General features: G+C 65.4%; 1 protein-coding gene across 1 annotated transcript; it reads left to right on the top strand.

Annotated features, from left to right (window-relative positions):
- The first annotated feature begins 1,888 nt into the window (after positions 1 to 1,888).
- On the top strand, positions 1,889 to 14,539 carry Rac2 (Rac family small GTPase 2). The gene is made up of 7 exons (XM_047549587.1): positions 1,889 to 2,053; positions 3,871 to 3,942; positions 10,305 to 10,422; positions 10,790 to 10,852; positions 11,127 to 11,286; positions 13,556 to 13,687; positions 13,871 to 14,539. Exons 1-6 carry the CDS (start codon positions 2,019 to 2,021, stop codon positions 13,684 to 13,686), a joined length of 579 nt encoding a protein of 192 aa, XP_047405543.1. The 5' UTR covers positions 1,889 to 2,018; the 3' UTR covers position 13,687; positions 13,871 to 14,539.
- Positions 14,540 to 14,945: the final 406 nt, after the last annotated feature.

Genomic DNA, 14,945 nt, shown 5'->3' with positions numbered 1-14,945 from the left:
TGAAAATGAGGGTTTTCTGACAGACCAGGCTGGCCGGGGACAAAAGGGACAGCCCCAAAGGGACTGAGCTCCCCGACACTGGGGGTGTGTAAGCAGGACCAGGTGCTGCCTTATCTACCAGTGGTGCCAGGGCGGGTCAGGGCCTGTGGTTCTGTGATTCAGTGAGACTGCAAAGCAGGGTCCAAAGAAGTCGGGCTGAAAGAAGGAGCTGACGTGGAACACGCTTCCCAGACGGGTCGGACGGGCACAGGCTGCCGCTGGGTGGTCTCAGAAGCACGCAGAGCCAGACACCCTTCGGTGCTGGGGACGGAGCCCAGGGCCTCGCCTGTGCCAGGCACGTGCCGGCCTCGGGCTGGCCCGCCCCACGCTCTCTTCTTTAACTAGCGGTCTGTTCCGGATCATCGTCCGTTCGCGGGGCCACTGCAGGATAGTGGGGGTCCACACGGGTGGGCTCCACCGCCTCCCTGTCTGTCACGTTATCACATGACACAGCACGTTGGTCCCTCTAAGCAGAGGACGTGGCACCACGCTGGGGACTGGATTTCACTTGGTTTGGATTTTGCTTTCTCCACGAAGGTTCTTTTTCTGCTTCGGGTCCAGTGCAGGAAACCACGCTGACTAGGCCCATCTCTTGTTTGGACTGGCACCGGGGCGTCCGTGGTCTGTGGGTAGAGGAGAGAGTCCTGGATGGCTGGCCGGGGGAGCCGCGGGGTGGGGCCCTGACTGGCCTCCCGTCCGGTGCAGGAGGAGCACAGGCCGCGCCTGTGGAGGGTGCGAAGCTGCCTGCCAGGTGCCCAGCAGGCGGGGAAGCTGCATTTCTCCCTGACGACTCTGACAGCTCGGCCGCGGGGCTGGTGGAACCCTGGCTCCGCCTCCCAGAGGCAGCCACCCTGGGAGGGCCCTGGCCAGGGCAGGCCCCACCCTCCGCACCCCGCTGAGGGTTTCCTGGCTTGTCCCCAGCAGGGAGGCCAGGGTGGGTGGCTGGAGGCTCTGTCTCTCCCTCCCTGCTCTTGCCGCTTCTCCCTGGAGCGGGAAAGGTGCTGGTGTGAGCCGTGGCGGTGACAGGGGGACACGCCCTCAAGGTGTGATCTCAAGTTGTGTCCCCACCAGCCGGCCACTCACTCGCTTGGTGCCAGAAGTGCTTGGGGTTAGTTGGCCCCGGGTTGATTTCAGGCCGGGTGGTGCTGGCGAGTCGACCGACTTCTCGGACCCTCAGTTTCTTCATCCGTGAAGTGCATGCCTTGGCCCAGGGTCTGGGCTCCAGGCAGGCTGGCTCAGGCAGGGTGAGCTGCTGCTGCCCTCCAGTCGCTTCTCCATCCTCCGGCCCAGCCTCCCCTTCTGGCCTCATCTCCCTCCTCTCACTTGGGCCCTAGTTTGGGGGAGCCTCCCAGGAGGCCCAGGAAGCCCCCACCCCAAGGGCTCTCTCAGGGACATCACATTTCAAATGACAACTCAGTGCCACCTTAGGCTGCAGTTGTCCCAGCTCTCCCTCTCGGGGAGTCTGAGGTCCCCTCTGAGGACCCCTGTGGCCCCAGTCCTTTCCCGCCTGTTTACACGGCAAGGGGTGCGCCCTGCCTTTGCCTCTAGCAATCAATCGCCTGCGCCTGGTCTTCTGTCTGGCACACAGTGGGCACTCGTTAAGTGCTCATGCTTTGAACTGAGGCAGACTGAATTTTTGAAAGTCTGTTCTTGGAGAACAACTTTGGCCCAGCCCTGGGTAGGAAGCGAGTCCCAGTGGAGGGGGCACCCAGGTCCCCGGCAGGTGCCCACAGGGGCACCGGGGCTCAGCGCAGCACCTGAGGGGCCCTGCTCCTCTCCAGGCTGCTCGCCCCGCCCCTGCCGGCCGCGGGGGCAGCGGCTTGGGTAAGTTCCCCTTCCGCTTCCTCCTGCCTCCTGCTCCTGTCCTGTGGGCTGCTGCTCCTCGCCCGGGGCCCCTTGCCTGCTCTGTGCCCGCACGCCGGCACCTGGGGAAGCACTGCTGCCCTGAGCGGCCCCTGGCACCCCTCGGGCCCGACGCGATGCAGGCCATCAAGTGTGTGGTGGTGGGAGATGGGTAGGTACCTGGCTGGACTTCCTCACAGCCCCTACCCGAGACCCTCCTGCCGGTGCTCCGTGGCTACGGGGGTGTCCCGGGGAGGCGCCTGGGAGGAGCTGCTTCCTTCCTCTCCCAGGGCCCAGCGGGAGCACCCTGGGGCGGCCCAGGACATCTTCACTCCCGGCCCACCCACCCCACCTACCCCACCCACCCCAGAAGCCGCCTGGGTGGGGGCACAGGATGGCGGGGGTGCCCGGGCTTCTGGCCTGCACCCGAGGTCGGGGGCAGGTCTCCAGGGAGCACTTCTGCCTCCCCTTCCACAGTGCAGTGGGCAGAGGGGAGCCGGCCGCTGTCCCCGGGCTGACCCGGCGTCTCGGCACTGGTGGTGAGGGCGGTATGGGGCCGTGGTCTCGGCCAGTCAGGCACTTCCTGAACGTCCCCCCGGCCCCTGGGAAGAGGCGCGGGGCTGTGTGCGGGGTGTGCCTGCGCCAGCGTGCAGTGTGCAGCGGGGGCGTGCGCGTGGGGGCGTGAGAAGCTGGGTGGGCAAGGAGCACAGCGGGAGGCGAGGGCGACTGCTGAGGCCCTTCCCAACTGTGGGGACTCAGTGACCTTGGGCTCTCCTGTCCCTGTGGCCTTCCGTTTCCTCATCTGTAGAGTGACAGGTCCCTGTCACTCAGGAGCCTGCCAGCGCATGTTGAGGGCCAGCCCGCGGGTACGCCCGGGGGGCCCTGGGTCCATCCCAGGTGTCTGAATGGCCCTGGCCTCTTGCTCAACTCTCCACCAAGGGGCAGCCTCTGGGTCCTCCCGCTGGGACCGCGTGGGCAGGCGCCTCAGCTGACTCTGAGCAGGCCCGCCGGCCGTTACCGCCCCGCCGCCCCTCACTTCTGCTCTGTCTGCAGAGCAGGGCGGGCGGAAGTCAAGGGTAACGTTCAAAGGTACCTGGGTGGCAGGCCCTGGGAGGCGGCAGTGGAGAGAGGGCCAGCAGCCTCCTCGGAACAGGAAGTGAGGACAGCAGGCAGCCCAGGGGAAGGCCCCGCTGCCCCTGTGGCCTCTGTGCCGCTGGCTGAGCTACTTTTGCCTCCTCCTGGCCCAGCAGGGTGGGGGACAGCTCCGCTAGTGAATGTCACCATTGATTTTTCCACTTCCTGTGCGCCAGCACTGGGCTTGGGCAGGCCCCTCTACTATGCTCCCTCGTACCAAGTCCACTTTACAGGTGGGAAAACTAAAGCTCAGAGAGGTTAAGTAATTTGCCCATGACCTCACAGGATTTGAACCCAGGTCTCTTAAAAAAACTCTGTGTTTTTCCCTGCCTCATCCCATGGCAAGGGGGGAGGGACAGCGGTGGCTGTGACATTTAACTGTGTGCCTTACGGGCATGAGCACGCTCCCGGGAGGATGGATCTCCTCTCCATGGGAAGCTGAGGGGGGTTTGGTGACCACCCAAGTTTGTGCCACGGAAGGTGGGGGGCTGGGCTTTGAGCCCGAGTGTGACGGCAGAGGCGGAGTTGGTTCCGGGCCCCTGCAGCGCTGCAGGTCTCCAGGGACCCTGTCTTGATCCCGTCCCCCGTCACCCATCCCTGGGTGCACTTGGGGAAGACGGAGTCCCAGTTCTGCCCACCCCCGGGGGCTGACACCCTGAAGTCTGCGCCTTCACAGACTCCTCGGGTGACTTGTGAGCTCCTGGGTTGACACTGACATGGGCCTTCGCGGCGGGGTGACGGAGGCCCAGAGCCTGGGGCTTGGGAGATTCGGTCCTCTTGGAGGACTCGGCAGGCACTCAGAGGTGTCCGCAGGCAGAGCCTGTGACCGTGCCCTCTCCGCTTCCTGTCTTTCAGAGCCGTGGGAAAGACCTGCCTCCTCATCAGCTACACCACCAACGCCTTCCCGGGAGAGTACATCCCCACCGTGTGAGTGACTGTGCGTCACCAAGTCCCCGCCTCAGGCCCCTCCTGGGGGACAGCCCCTGGGTGCACCACGGGGTCCGATGGCACCAGGGCCAGTCTCTGGCTTGGCAGGCTGCCCCAGGATCCCCCGGGGAGGCAGCAGCCCACACCAGGCCTGCGGGGGCCCAGGAGGAAGAGGGCCTGGGAGGGTCAGGCGGGCGGTGGGGAGGAAGCCGGCCTCCCAGAGGAGGGGGATGGAGGGGAGGCCTGGCTGCAGCTGGAGGGGAGGGGAGCAGAGGCGGGGGAAGGCCGAGGCGCGAGTCCCAGGGCCTGGACACTGCAGACCTGCAGAGTCTGTGACTGGGGCCGCTGTGCCCGAGCAGGGCAGTGCCAGCCGCATGACAGGCGCTCTGCCCTCTGCTGCTGGCTGTGGAGGCAGGGCTGCCGTGTGCCCCGAGGGAGGACTGCGCAGGTGTCAGGTGTCCCCCGCTCAGGGCAGCTCCCGGTCGGCAGCATGGCCTGCGAGGGCCTGGTCTCCACCAGCTGTCCCTTCCAGCTGCACAGCCCTTCCCTTTGATTCATATTCTCCACTGCTGGACAGACGTTCCCTGGTGCTCCCACCTCAGGACCTTTGCTTAAGCTCTGCTGCTGCTTCAGTGGTCCTTCCTCCCACACCCACGCACCCGAAGCCTCCAGGCCCCCCTCCAGGGCGCCCTCCTCCAGGAAGCCTTTCAGATGTACCTCTCATAGGTGTCTCACGCCCAGAGGGACTCCCGACCTCTCCATGACGACGGGCCTGTGGCGGAAGGGCAGCCCCATCTGGTTCTTCCTGGGTCTCCCAGCACGGGCTCTCCCCCACCGCGTCACATGCACATCACTCCACACGCAACCTCTGTGTTGCAGGCTGGCCTCAGCTGAGCCTCGTGGGAGGGGCCTTGGGGGCATCCATCACAGCTGCCACCTTTTGGGGACCTACTGTGTGCTGGGTGCACAGGTTGCCACACACATAGGATCCCCTTGGTTCTCTTGGAGGTGGGTGTTATGATATCAGGATATCCATGGGGAAGCTGCGACTCATGACCCCTAATGGACTTGTCCCCAGAGTCACCCAGGCCTATCTGGCTTCAGAGCCAGGGCCGTGGAGGGCCGTGCTGGGCCCTTCCTTCTTGACCTTAATGGGACCCTTTCAGGAGTGGGATTTGAGGCCTCCTGGGTAGGTGGAGGAGGGGCAGAAGTGAGCGCAGTGCCAGGGGTCAGGATGCCTCTGAGCCCACTTGACGTGAGAGGCTGCCCCCTTCCCGAGGGCCTCCGGCCCCCGCCCGGAGCCTCCTGGCCCACTGAGGCAAGGCAGGGTGACTCCTTCCACTGGTGCCTGTCCCTGGGACATGGCTCAGCCAGGAGAGGGCAGAGAACCTGGGCAGGAGCCCAGAACGTGTCCCTGCTGCTCCCTAGGTCTGGTGGGCGCCCCTCTCCACACCTGTCCTTATGCAGGAAGAGGGACTGAGGACTCTTGCCACCTGGGGTTGGCCGGCAATCTCAGGCACCTCTGAGGGCCAGAGGGGGCCAGCTCTAAACCCGAGCAGAGGCAGGTGCAGGACAGGTAAGGCAGCTCCTGCTAGAGACCGCCGTCACCAGGAGTGTGTGCCTGCGTCCCTGTGCCTGCATGCTGGCTGGAGGTCCCGTCGCCTCTGCCTGCCCTGGCTGGGTTGGAGGACCCACTTGCAAAAGGACTCTGCAGCAGCTTCTCCCCTTCAGAGCCTGTGAGCCCCAGTTCCCCTCCGTGAGAGGCAGGGCTGAGCAGGGCAACCCAGCCTTGCCCCCCACCCTCCCGGTGCAAGGGGACGGGGGCTGGGGTTGCTGAGGTCAGGCCAGGACCCGATGCTGTGAGCAACTTAAAGTCCCTGGTGGCCCCTAGAGGACTTGGCTGTTCAGGGCGCTCAGAGGAGGTGGGCCAGGGCATCCTAGCTGTGTGGGTCCTGGTTTAATGCTCTGGTGTCCCATCTTGAACCTCTTATTTTTGTACCCGGCGCTGGGTTTTCATTTTCCACTGCGTTCTCTAGGGGGTCCTGCATCCCATCCCGCCTTTGTCTTCCAACAAAGTTGCTCAGCCCTGGACAGGACCCCAGAGGGGTTCCTGCTACCACCAATGCCTGTGCACCTGTGACAGGGAGAGTCAAAGAAGTCCCAGTGGGCACTTGGCATTGGAGGTGGGTGAAGGAGGAGAGAGAGGGTGGGTTTGGAAAAGCGGGCAGCCCGAGAGTGCGGTGTTCGCCATAAACTCGGGGAGTGCTTCTGGGATCGGGCGAGGCTCGTGGGAAGGGCACAAGTTCCGATGAGCCCGGGGACTGAGCTCGGGTTGCTGCCAGTGGTTGGGGCTAACACCCCAGGGCGACCTGAGCCTGGGGCCTCGCTGCCCACATCTTCTCCAGCGGAGCGGGCTGCGCTGCCAGGTAGCCAATCAGGAGCCAGGACCGGCAGAGCTGCCCCCTGATTGGCTCTCGCCGTCCCCGCCCCCGCTTCCTTCTAGAGGCGATTCCCTGCGCTGTTGTGCGGCTCTGGCCGCGGGACGCACTGCCCAGCGGCTTCATTCCCGCCGCCCCAGCCTTGGCGCTCAGCCTGGCGATTTATATTCCGCATCTGATACTGGAGCCAGCAGGGCCCCTGAGATCTTTGCACAGATTCACAAACGGGCCCTGCCCTTCCGCCTCGGCCCCTTATCACCACGCTGGAACTGAAGCCCAGGTGTTTTTAAAGGTGAAAGTTAGAGCCAGTCCTGGCCCAGAATCCCTCCGTGGCGCCTTCAACTTAAAACCCAGCTCCTTTCCTGTCGTTCAAAGCCCCGCACTTGAACCCCAGCCCCGCCCCGGCCTCATCCCCCACCTGCCCCACTTCCAGCCTTCAGATTTCCTTCTGGATTACCCAGGTCAGCCTCCCCTGACCCCGGCGCCGCTGACACCCGGACGGCTCCTGCCCTCCTGTCACCCAGTTCAGGCTCAGATGCGGACTCCGTGAGCCCCTGCCTAACTGGGCCATCCGTCCATTCCTGGCTCCACCGGGCTTTCTTCTGGCCCTCGTGATCGAACTTGTTCTCCCTGCTCAAGGACTGCTGCCCGGCTGGGGTGCTGCCCCCTGCTTCTGCTTCCAGGGCAGAGTGCTAGCTTCTAGAACAGTAGAGTCCATCCTGGGTGCCAGGGACCCAGGCAGGCGGAGCCTCTGCAGGGAGGAGCCCGCGCTGTCCATTCAGGCCGGCTCCTCTGGGGATGGAGCCTTGGCTTCACCCACGATCCTCTCCTCTGAGTGGCAAGGCAAGCCCGGGCTCCCTGGGCAGCAGGGCACCAATCCTGCTGTGGCTCGTGCCCCTGCTTGGTCCATCCTCCTGCGTTCCCAGGCCACCAGCCTCCCATGCCCTGTGGTCCCTGGGTTCCTCGAATGCACCGCTGTTCATACTTGAGGGGAGGCTCGGGTGGTGTCCAGGTGACACCTGGCTGCTGACCCTTCTTTTATCTGCCCTCTCCTTCACTCCATTCTGGGGGCAGATGGGGCCTGCCATCAGAGGCCAGGCCTCAGAGCCTGTGAAAACTGCCTCCATTGTCCCGCTGTCCCCACCTCTGTCTCCAGCCATGAAACAGCAGAGATGCTCACCACTCAGGCTTTCTGAGTTGGGTAGCAGGATCTAGTCCCTCTCTGTCACCAATTAGCTGGGAGATCTTGGGCCTGTCCCTTTCTGATTGTGAGCCTCAGTTTATTCATCTGGAAAACAGGAGTGGGGTTGGCCGGGATGGTCATCAGGGTCCTCTGGTCCTGGTTGCCTGTGGACCTCATAGGTGGGGGGACCCCAGGAATTTCACATCACTGTCATATCCCTACAGCTGTCTCTCAGACTCTGGCAGCTGGTACTGTGGGAGGGGCCCGGTGGGAGGCACTTAGGGGACACCAGGAATGCTATTGCCCAGCTCCCCAGCACCTCCCAGCTGGAGGGTTAAACGTGGTCTCTTCGGATCTTTCTCTTGGCCCCAGGAGATAGGAAAGGGTTTTGTTTTACTGTGAAGAAAGTGAGGCACATAGAAGTTAGGTCACTCGTCCTGAGCCACACAGCCAGGATGTGGGTTCACAAGGAACTCTGTTCCTCCCCAACTGGGCAGTGGCCCCCGGTGACTGTCTCCGCTGAACTGACATACCTGCAGAGCTTGCTCACTTATGGGCGTCACACAGTAAGCAGGACTTGGACCCCTGCTCCCATGCTTATGAGCTGGCTGACCTTGGAAGAGTGATGTGGGCTCTTGGGCCTCAGTTTCTTCATCTGTCTAATGGAAGCAATGGTGGGTTCTTTGGTTCTGGGTCTCATGGGACTTCAAGGCCGACTGTACTAAGGCCCTTGCCTCCTCCTTGCCCTGAGTGGGTGCCGGGAGCGTTGAAGGCCCACCATCTCACCACCGCCATGGCCTGTGCTACAGGAGGTGACCAGAGCACACAGATACTCTTGGCTGAAGGGATATCGGGAGGTTGGGGACACTGGCATCTCAGATGGACCTTGGCGGGGAGGAGCTGGCACCCTCAGTTGGCCCCAGAGCTGTTTCCTTCAGAGCCAAAAGCAGAGCAGACTCTTGTTTTCCCATGATGCTCAGCAGGGTCTCCTGACATCCCACAGCTGTGTGGGTGGCACCCAGTAGGTACGCAGCAGACCCGGTGTGTGCCTGACCCCACGTGGCCTCAGGGTGCAGTGGGCCCCCCCCCCCCCGGCTCAGTGCCTGACATGGAGGCTCAGTCCTCCCAGGAGAGCTGGTGGGATCGGGGTGGGCGCCCAGGTGAGGCAGCTCTGAGCGGGAGGGGTCAGCTTGGCGGTGGGGGGGCCGGGCAGCAGGGGCGAGTGGAGCGGGCCCAGGCGCCTCTCCGGGGCTGGTGGGGTGGGAGCGTCCTTCTCCAGAGGAGCCTTTGGGGTCACCCTGGAGCGTTAGGGCTCCCGCAGGCCGGCGCTGTCGGGCAGGGCTTCCCGGAGGCAGCGGCACCCCAAGGGCTTCAGTGTGGAGGTTGGTTTAATCCAGTTCTCCAGGCAAGACTGCGGAGGTGAAGCAGACCCAAGCCTGGCCCGCGGAGCCCTGGGCCTCAGAGACGTAACAAGTGCCAGATCGGGTCAGGGGCAAGCAGAGCCGTCACCTGGGGGAGGGTACCCGCGTCTTTCAGGGCGGGGTAGGGAGTTCCCCACAGAGGAGGGAGAGTCTGCAGGCTTTGGAGCCGGCAGAGGAGCAGGTGTATTGGGGGTGGATTCCAGAGGAGGCCCAAAAAGGAGGCCTAGGGGGTGTGGGTGACGTGAGGACAGCGAGGCAGGGCAGGGCCTTCTGGGAAGGTGGGCAGCACCAGCACAGGGAGACAGGCAGCCTGAGGTCTTGGTGGGCCGGGTCAGGAGAGGAGCAGGGCCTGGGGTTAGGGTGGGCGACGAGGACGCCTCTGGAGGCACAGCTGTGGTACGGACTGTGAGCACTGGGTGTGGAGTCACACTAAGTGGCTTCTCTCCTGGCTTGGTCATTCACTGGCTGGATAGCCTTGGGCAAGTCGCTATGCCTCTCTGATCCGCGTTCTCTTCTCTGGCCTGAGGGACCAGTGTCTTCCCTAGGGTGCGCGACTCGGGAACTTGCTTCGAAGCCGACCCTGAGACAGGCTGAAGCCCCGGCCACGCCCTCCCAGAGCCCCGCTCCTCCCCTCCCTGACCTTCTCAGGCCCTTTGTCCTGTCTGGCTCCTGCCTGGCCGTGGGGCCTGGTCAGGCTTTTGCATGGACTGGCGGGTCTCTGTGTACCCTGCGGGGCGCGGGCAGCCCTCTGCCCACGGACTTCCTGCCGGCTCTGGGGAGGCCCCACGCACGGTCCCTGCTGTCCCCCAGGAGCCCCCAGCAGCCTGAGCGCCCGAGGCCAGGCCGTCACGGCCACTAGCACGTCCCATACCGGCTGCCGTCCTCCCTGCTGTCCGCTGGGCTCCCCTCACAGCTCCTGGGGCCGCTGCCCACGCGCGCCCTCCCACACCCTTGCCTCTGGTTACTTCCGGGGACCCGGCCTGAAGCGCACCGACCTCCCCTCAGCCAGCAGGGGCGCCGACCCGGCGACCGCCCGGGAGGCAGTGCCGTCTTCCTGGGGAGACGTGGAGGGAATTTGTGGGAATGAGCCAAAGTCTCGCCAAACAGTCGACGGCAGAGGAACAATCCAGAGGCTGTGTTTTCCTGCTGGCTAAATGCTTTTTTTAATATAATGACTCAGTAATGACAAAGATAAAGAAGACCCAGCTGCACCGTGCTGGGTGACTCCGGGTCAGGGGCCGCCCCTCTCTGGTTCTTGGCCTGAGTGGAGCGACGTGGGCTCTGGCTGAAGGCTGACCCCCGACTTACCTGCTCCCCCAGGTTTGACAACTACTCGGCCAACGTGATGGTGGACAGCAAGCCCGTGAACCTGGGGCTGTGGGACACGGCCGGCCAGGAGGATTACGACCGCCTGCGGCCCCTCTCCTACCCCCAGACGGTGTGGCCGCCCCTCGTGTCCTGGCCTCCGCGCCCCCTTCCCTCAGCCTGGGAGGCCCTTCAGCCCTGGGAGGCCCAGTTTTCGGAGTCTGGGGGCAGAGCCGGGGACCCCCTGCTGCGCCCGAGCCTGGCACCCGTCCCATGGCCACCGGCCCCCTTGCCAGCCTCCCTGCGCAGGTCCCCCGGCCCCGGGCGGGCGGGAGGCTGGCAGGGCGCGGGTGGGTCGGGCCGGCTCCGGGTGCCGCACCTCTCCTTACCAGGGCGCCGGGCAGGACCCCGCCTCTGCGCCCACTGTCCGCCCTCCCCCATGGCTGCCGGGCAGGGGCCGCTGGCCCGTGGCCCCCCTCAGCAAGCCGCCCTCCCCGCAGGACGTCTTCCTCATCTGCTTCTCCCTGGTCAGCCCGGCCTCCTACGAGAACGTCCGCGCCAAGGTGAGCTGGCCGGAGGGCCCGGGCGGGGCGGGTGCCCAGAGCCGGACTGGCAGCCTGAGGCCACCACAGAGGCAGGGGCGTCTCTGTGCCAACCGGGGGCGCAGGGCTGGGGCGCACTGGGCGAGCCTGGAGGGGCTCCAGGGGGCTGGCAGGGACCTCCACCCGACTCCACGACCTGTCCCCTTTCCTGTCCCCAACCCACGGTGCCCCGTGGGGCCGCTTCCTGGCACAACGCTGGCCTCCTGCCCTGCTGCCCCGCCCGCCGGCCCACCAGTGGTTCCCCGAGGTGCGGCACCACTGCCCCAGCACGCCCATCATCCTGGTGGGCACCAAGCTGGACCTGCGGGATGACAAGGACACCATCGAGAAGCTCAAGGAGAAGAAGCTGGCGCCCATCACGTACCCGCAGGGCCTGGCGCTGGCCAAGGAGATAGGTGCGGGCTCAGAGGGCGCTGGGTGCAGGGGTGCCCCAAGGAGCCCTGCCCTGGGGCCAGGCCGTGTGGTCCAGCCCTGGCTGTGCTGTGTGACCTTGGGCTAATCGCTTAGTCTCTCTGTGCCCCTGCTTCCTCATCAAACATGGTGACAGTGATGGCTCCTGCCTCGTGGGGGGTGGGGAGAACCGAGTACAATGCGGGCTCCTGACCTGCAGGGGGCGCTGCTGTGCTGGCCGATGACCACGTCCACAGGAAGTCCCTGGAAACGGGTGTGGCTGGGCAGGGATGGGCCTGGGCTGTGGTCACCTGGAGGACAGGCAGCCACGTCACGCTGGTTTCTGGGGAGGCCCTGGGGAGGTGCCCCTCCTCTTCCCGGCCCCTGGCTCTCCGCCGGCTCCTCTGCCTCCAGAGACCCCGGGCACAGGAGGACGCACCCCAGGGTGGCCCAGCCCAGGGGTCACCCAGGATTCATGGGAAGGGTAGCTGGCGGGGTGGGCACGGGGTCCGCATCACAGAGGGGCTGCCCACACCGCTCCCTGGACGTCCAGGCTGCCGTCTCTGCCCCTGTCCCTTGCTGTCCCCAGGCAGGCCCGCCAGCTGGATGAGCCGCTCTGGGCCTCACCACAGGGTCCTCCTGAGCCCAGGGCTGGCCTGCCCCTCCCTGCCTCTGCCCCACTCCTGCCGGAAGTGGGCGGGACTGGCCCCTCTTCACAGGAAGGGAAACCGCAGTGACCTCCCTCCTTCCTGTGCCCTGTGTGGGGACAGGGCCATCTCCCCTGGGCCACCTGCCCCGCCCAGCCCGCTGGGCTTCGCCTCGCAGATGTTGGTAGCGCCAGCCTCGCCCGGCCTTCTTTCTGACCCGCCTGTCCCACCCCCAGGCTCCACCGGTCAGAGACAGAGACTCTGCGTCCCCGAGTCCTCCCGGCGGAGGCCCTTTCCTTATGAGCAGGGGCCTGGGTAGCCTGGAGGGCCCCGCAGGCTGGATTCTGGTCCTGGCCTCCGCAGGGATTGGCCGTGTGGCCTTGGGCTGGTGGCGCCACTCTGGGCTTCCGTCTCTCCGTCTGCTTCTGGCCTGGACGGTCCCCCCAGGCCCTTTCTTCTGCACAGGAGATGATGCAGGTCCTGCCTTGGCCTCAGCCAGTCCCCGGAGCTGACCCTGGATGGGACAGGGCAGGCCCGGGGCGGCCTAGGCCTAGGGAGGGCCCACAGGGTAGCCAGGAGAACACTGGGCCCCCCAGGGGGCAGCCCTGGGCAGCTCTGATCCCACTGGCAGATGGACATGGCGGGCGTGGATTGACCCTTCGCAGAGTCAGGCCTATCGGCCACTCGGACAAAAAACTCTCACGGCCCCATTTCACAGAGGAGGACCCTGAGGCTGTGGACGTCCACCAGCCAGGACGTGGCAGGGCCCAGCTCTGGACCCAGGCGGCCTGCACCCGCCACTAAGTCAGGGCTGCCCACCACGCTGGCTGGCCCCTGCTCTGGGCAGCTCCCGCCCCTGTCGCGTGCCAGTGTGTCCTAGAGGGGCCGGGGCCCCGGGGCGGGCTGGCAGGTCCTGGAGGGCCCAGAGGCAGGCCCTGGCCGGTCCCTGTTCTGGAGCCGCTGAGCTGGCGGGGTGGGGTGGGGCAGGCTCCTTAGGGGTAGGGGGCAGTGCCCAGGCCCGGGCCAGCCCAGGTGCGCTGTCTTGCAGCCACGCCGGGGACTGCCACCCAAGTCCCTGGGGCGTCCCTCCCGCCCTTGCTCCGGTTCTGAGACCGGCCCCAGGCCCGGCACAGGGGCGGCGATGGTCTTCTCCTCAGGGAGGCCATTTGGCTGTAGTGGACGTGGGAGGCCACGCAGCGCCCTCCGGAGGGCCAGGGAGCACTGTCCTGGGAGCGGGCCCAGCTGCTCCTCCCGACCCTGGCTGCGTGGCCACGTGGAGGAGGCTGCCCGCCGGGTACGAGGGGCTCTCCAGTTCCTGCTCCCCTGGCAGGAGGCCCCACTGCCCCAGGCTCAAGGGAGTGTCCAGCCCGTGACTTGGGGCAAGTGGCCATCCTCTGCAGGCCCCAGTCCCTCATGCGAAACTTGCTGGTCAGGGGCCTGACCCGGGGCTTATCTGCATGGGGCAGAGGCATGTGGGCAGATGAGAGGCCGATGCCTTGCCCAGGGTCACACAGCTCCCAAGAGGCCCCGCTGGACTGGAGCCCACGCTGAGGACGCCAGCTTGGTTCTCAGTCGTGCGGGCTGGACGGGGTGCCCGCGCTCAGGCTCTGCTGCCCGCCCTCCCCAGACTCCGTGAAGTACCTGGAGTGCTCCGCCCTCACCCAGCGGGGCCTGAAGACCGTCTTCGACGAGGCCATCCGCGCCGTCCTGTGCCCTCAGCCCACGCGCCAGCAGAAGCGCCCCTGCAGCCTCCTCTAGGGTGAGACCCCGGCCCGCAGCGGGGGTGGGCCGAGGGAGGAGGAGAGCCCGGCGGGGCCGCGAGCCCGGGCACAGCCACGGCGGGGTGGCCGCGGGGCAGGCTGGGCGAGGAGACCCGGGAGCTGGGAGCGGGCCGCCGGCCGTGGCTGCCTGTCCCGTCTCAGCTCTGCCGTCTGCCTTCCAGGTTGCCCTGCCCTCCCTGCCAGAGGGTCCTCCTGGGTCCCCGCCCAAAGTCCACGGCGCCCTGGCTGGCCTGTCCCCTCCCTGTGGCATTCCTTAGCGATGGCTGACTGTCTCCACTGGACGGCCCCGGCCTGCTGTGTGGCCAGCAGAGGCTGCAGCCTTGTCCCTCCCCCTGCCTTCCCAGGGACCCCGGGGCCCAGGACCCAGTTTGCTGCCCTGCCTCACAGGGCACACCCGCCCCTCCCTCCAGTCCCTCTCCCGCCTGGCCCCGTGGGAACTCGAGCTGTGTGGTTCCCGGCCACCACTGTTTACCTTCGGGGACAGGGTCTCACTCTGATAGTGACGGTCCTGCCTGTCTGAAAGTTCTGAGCAAAACGCATGTCCCAGAGGTTGCTCCTCTGGGCTTAGGTCTCCTTTTTTGAGACGACATAAAACAAATTCACTTCCCTTCATCTCCGTGGGGATCTTCCAAGCCAACTAAGAGTCTGGGTTCAGCTGACCCCTGCGCTCCCCCAAGACTCTGCTCCACTGCAGGACCCGGGCTGCATCTTCCTGGGAGAGTCTTAAAATGTTCATACTCTGCCGGTCAGGACTTCTGCTACTGCAAGTAGAAAACCCAGTTCCACCTGCTTAAGCAGAAAATAAATGTATTCATTCCAGTTTGAAACCAGCTTGCCTTCAGGTGCGGCTTGATCAGGGGTCGGTGATACAACACTGGGGCTTGCTTTCCTGTACTCCTTGGCTCTGCTTGCTGCAGGCTGGCTCATTCTTAGCCACGTGACTTACAGGACTTCATCTTTTCAAGTTCAAGTTCAGCCAGACAGAGCAAGTGTCTATCCCAGACCAAATTCTAATGCAGGTTTACTCCAGGCCAGCTTTAGCCCGAGGCAATCAATCACGGTTCTCCGAAGGATGCTGGACTCTGACTGGCCGGCCTGGAGTGGAGTTAACCCAGAGGGGCCGCCGTGGTGGTTCGATCCCAAACGGACCCCGCAGCTCCCGCAGGCAGTGCCTCTTCTCTGCCCAGACACTGGCTCCGTCTGTGTGCCTGGCGCTGCTCTTGGCCCCAGGGATCC

Source organism: Sciurus carolinensis, chromosome 4 (assembly GCF_902686445.1).
Source record: "Sciurus carolinensis chromosome 4, mSciCar1.2, whole genome shotgun sequence".
Taxonomy (NCBI): domain Eukaryota; kingdom Metazoa; phylum Chordata; class Mammalia; order Rodentia; family Sciuridae; genus Sciurus; species Sciurus carolinensis.
Note: the sequence above shows the minus strand (reverse complement) of the source record. Positions and strands in the feature narration are given on the sequence as shown.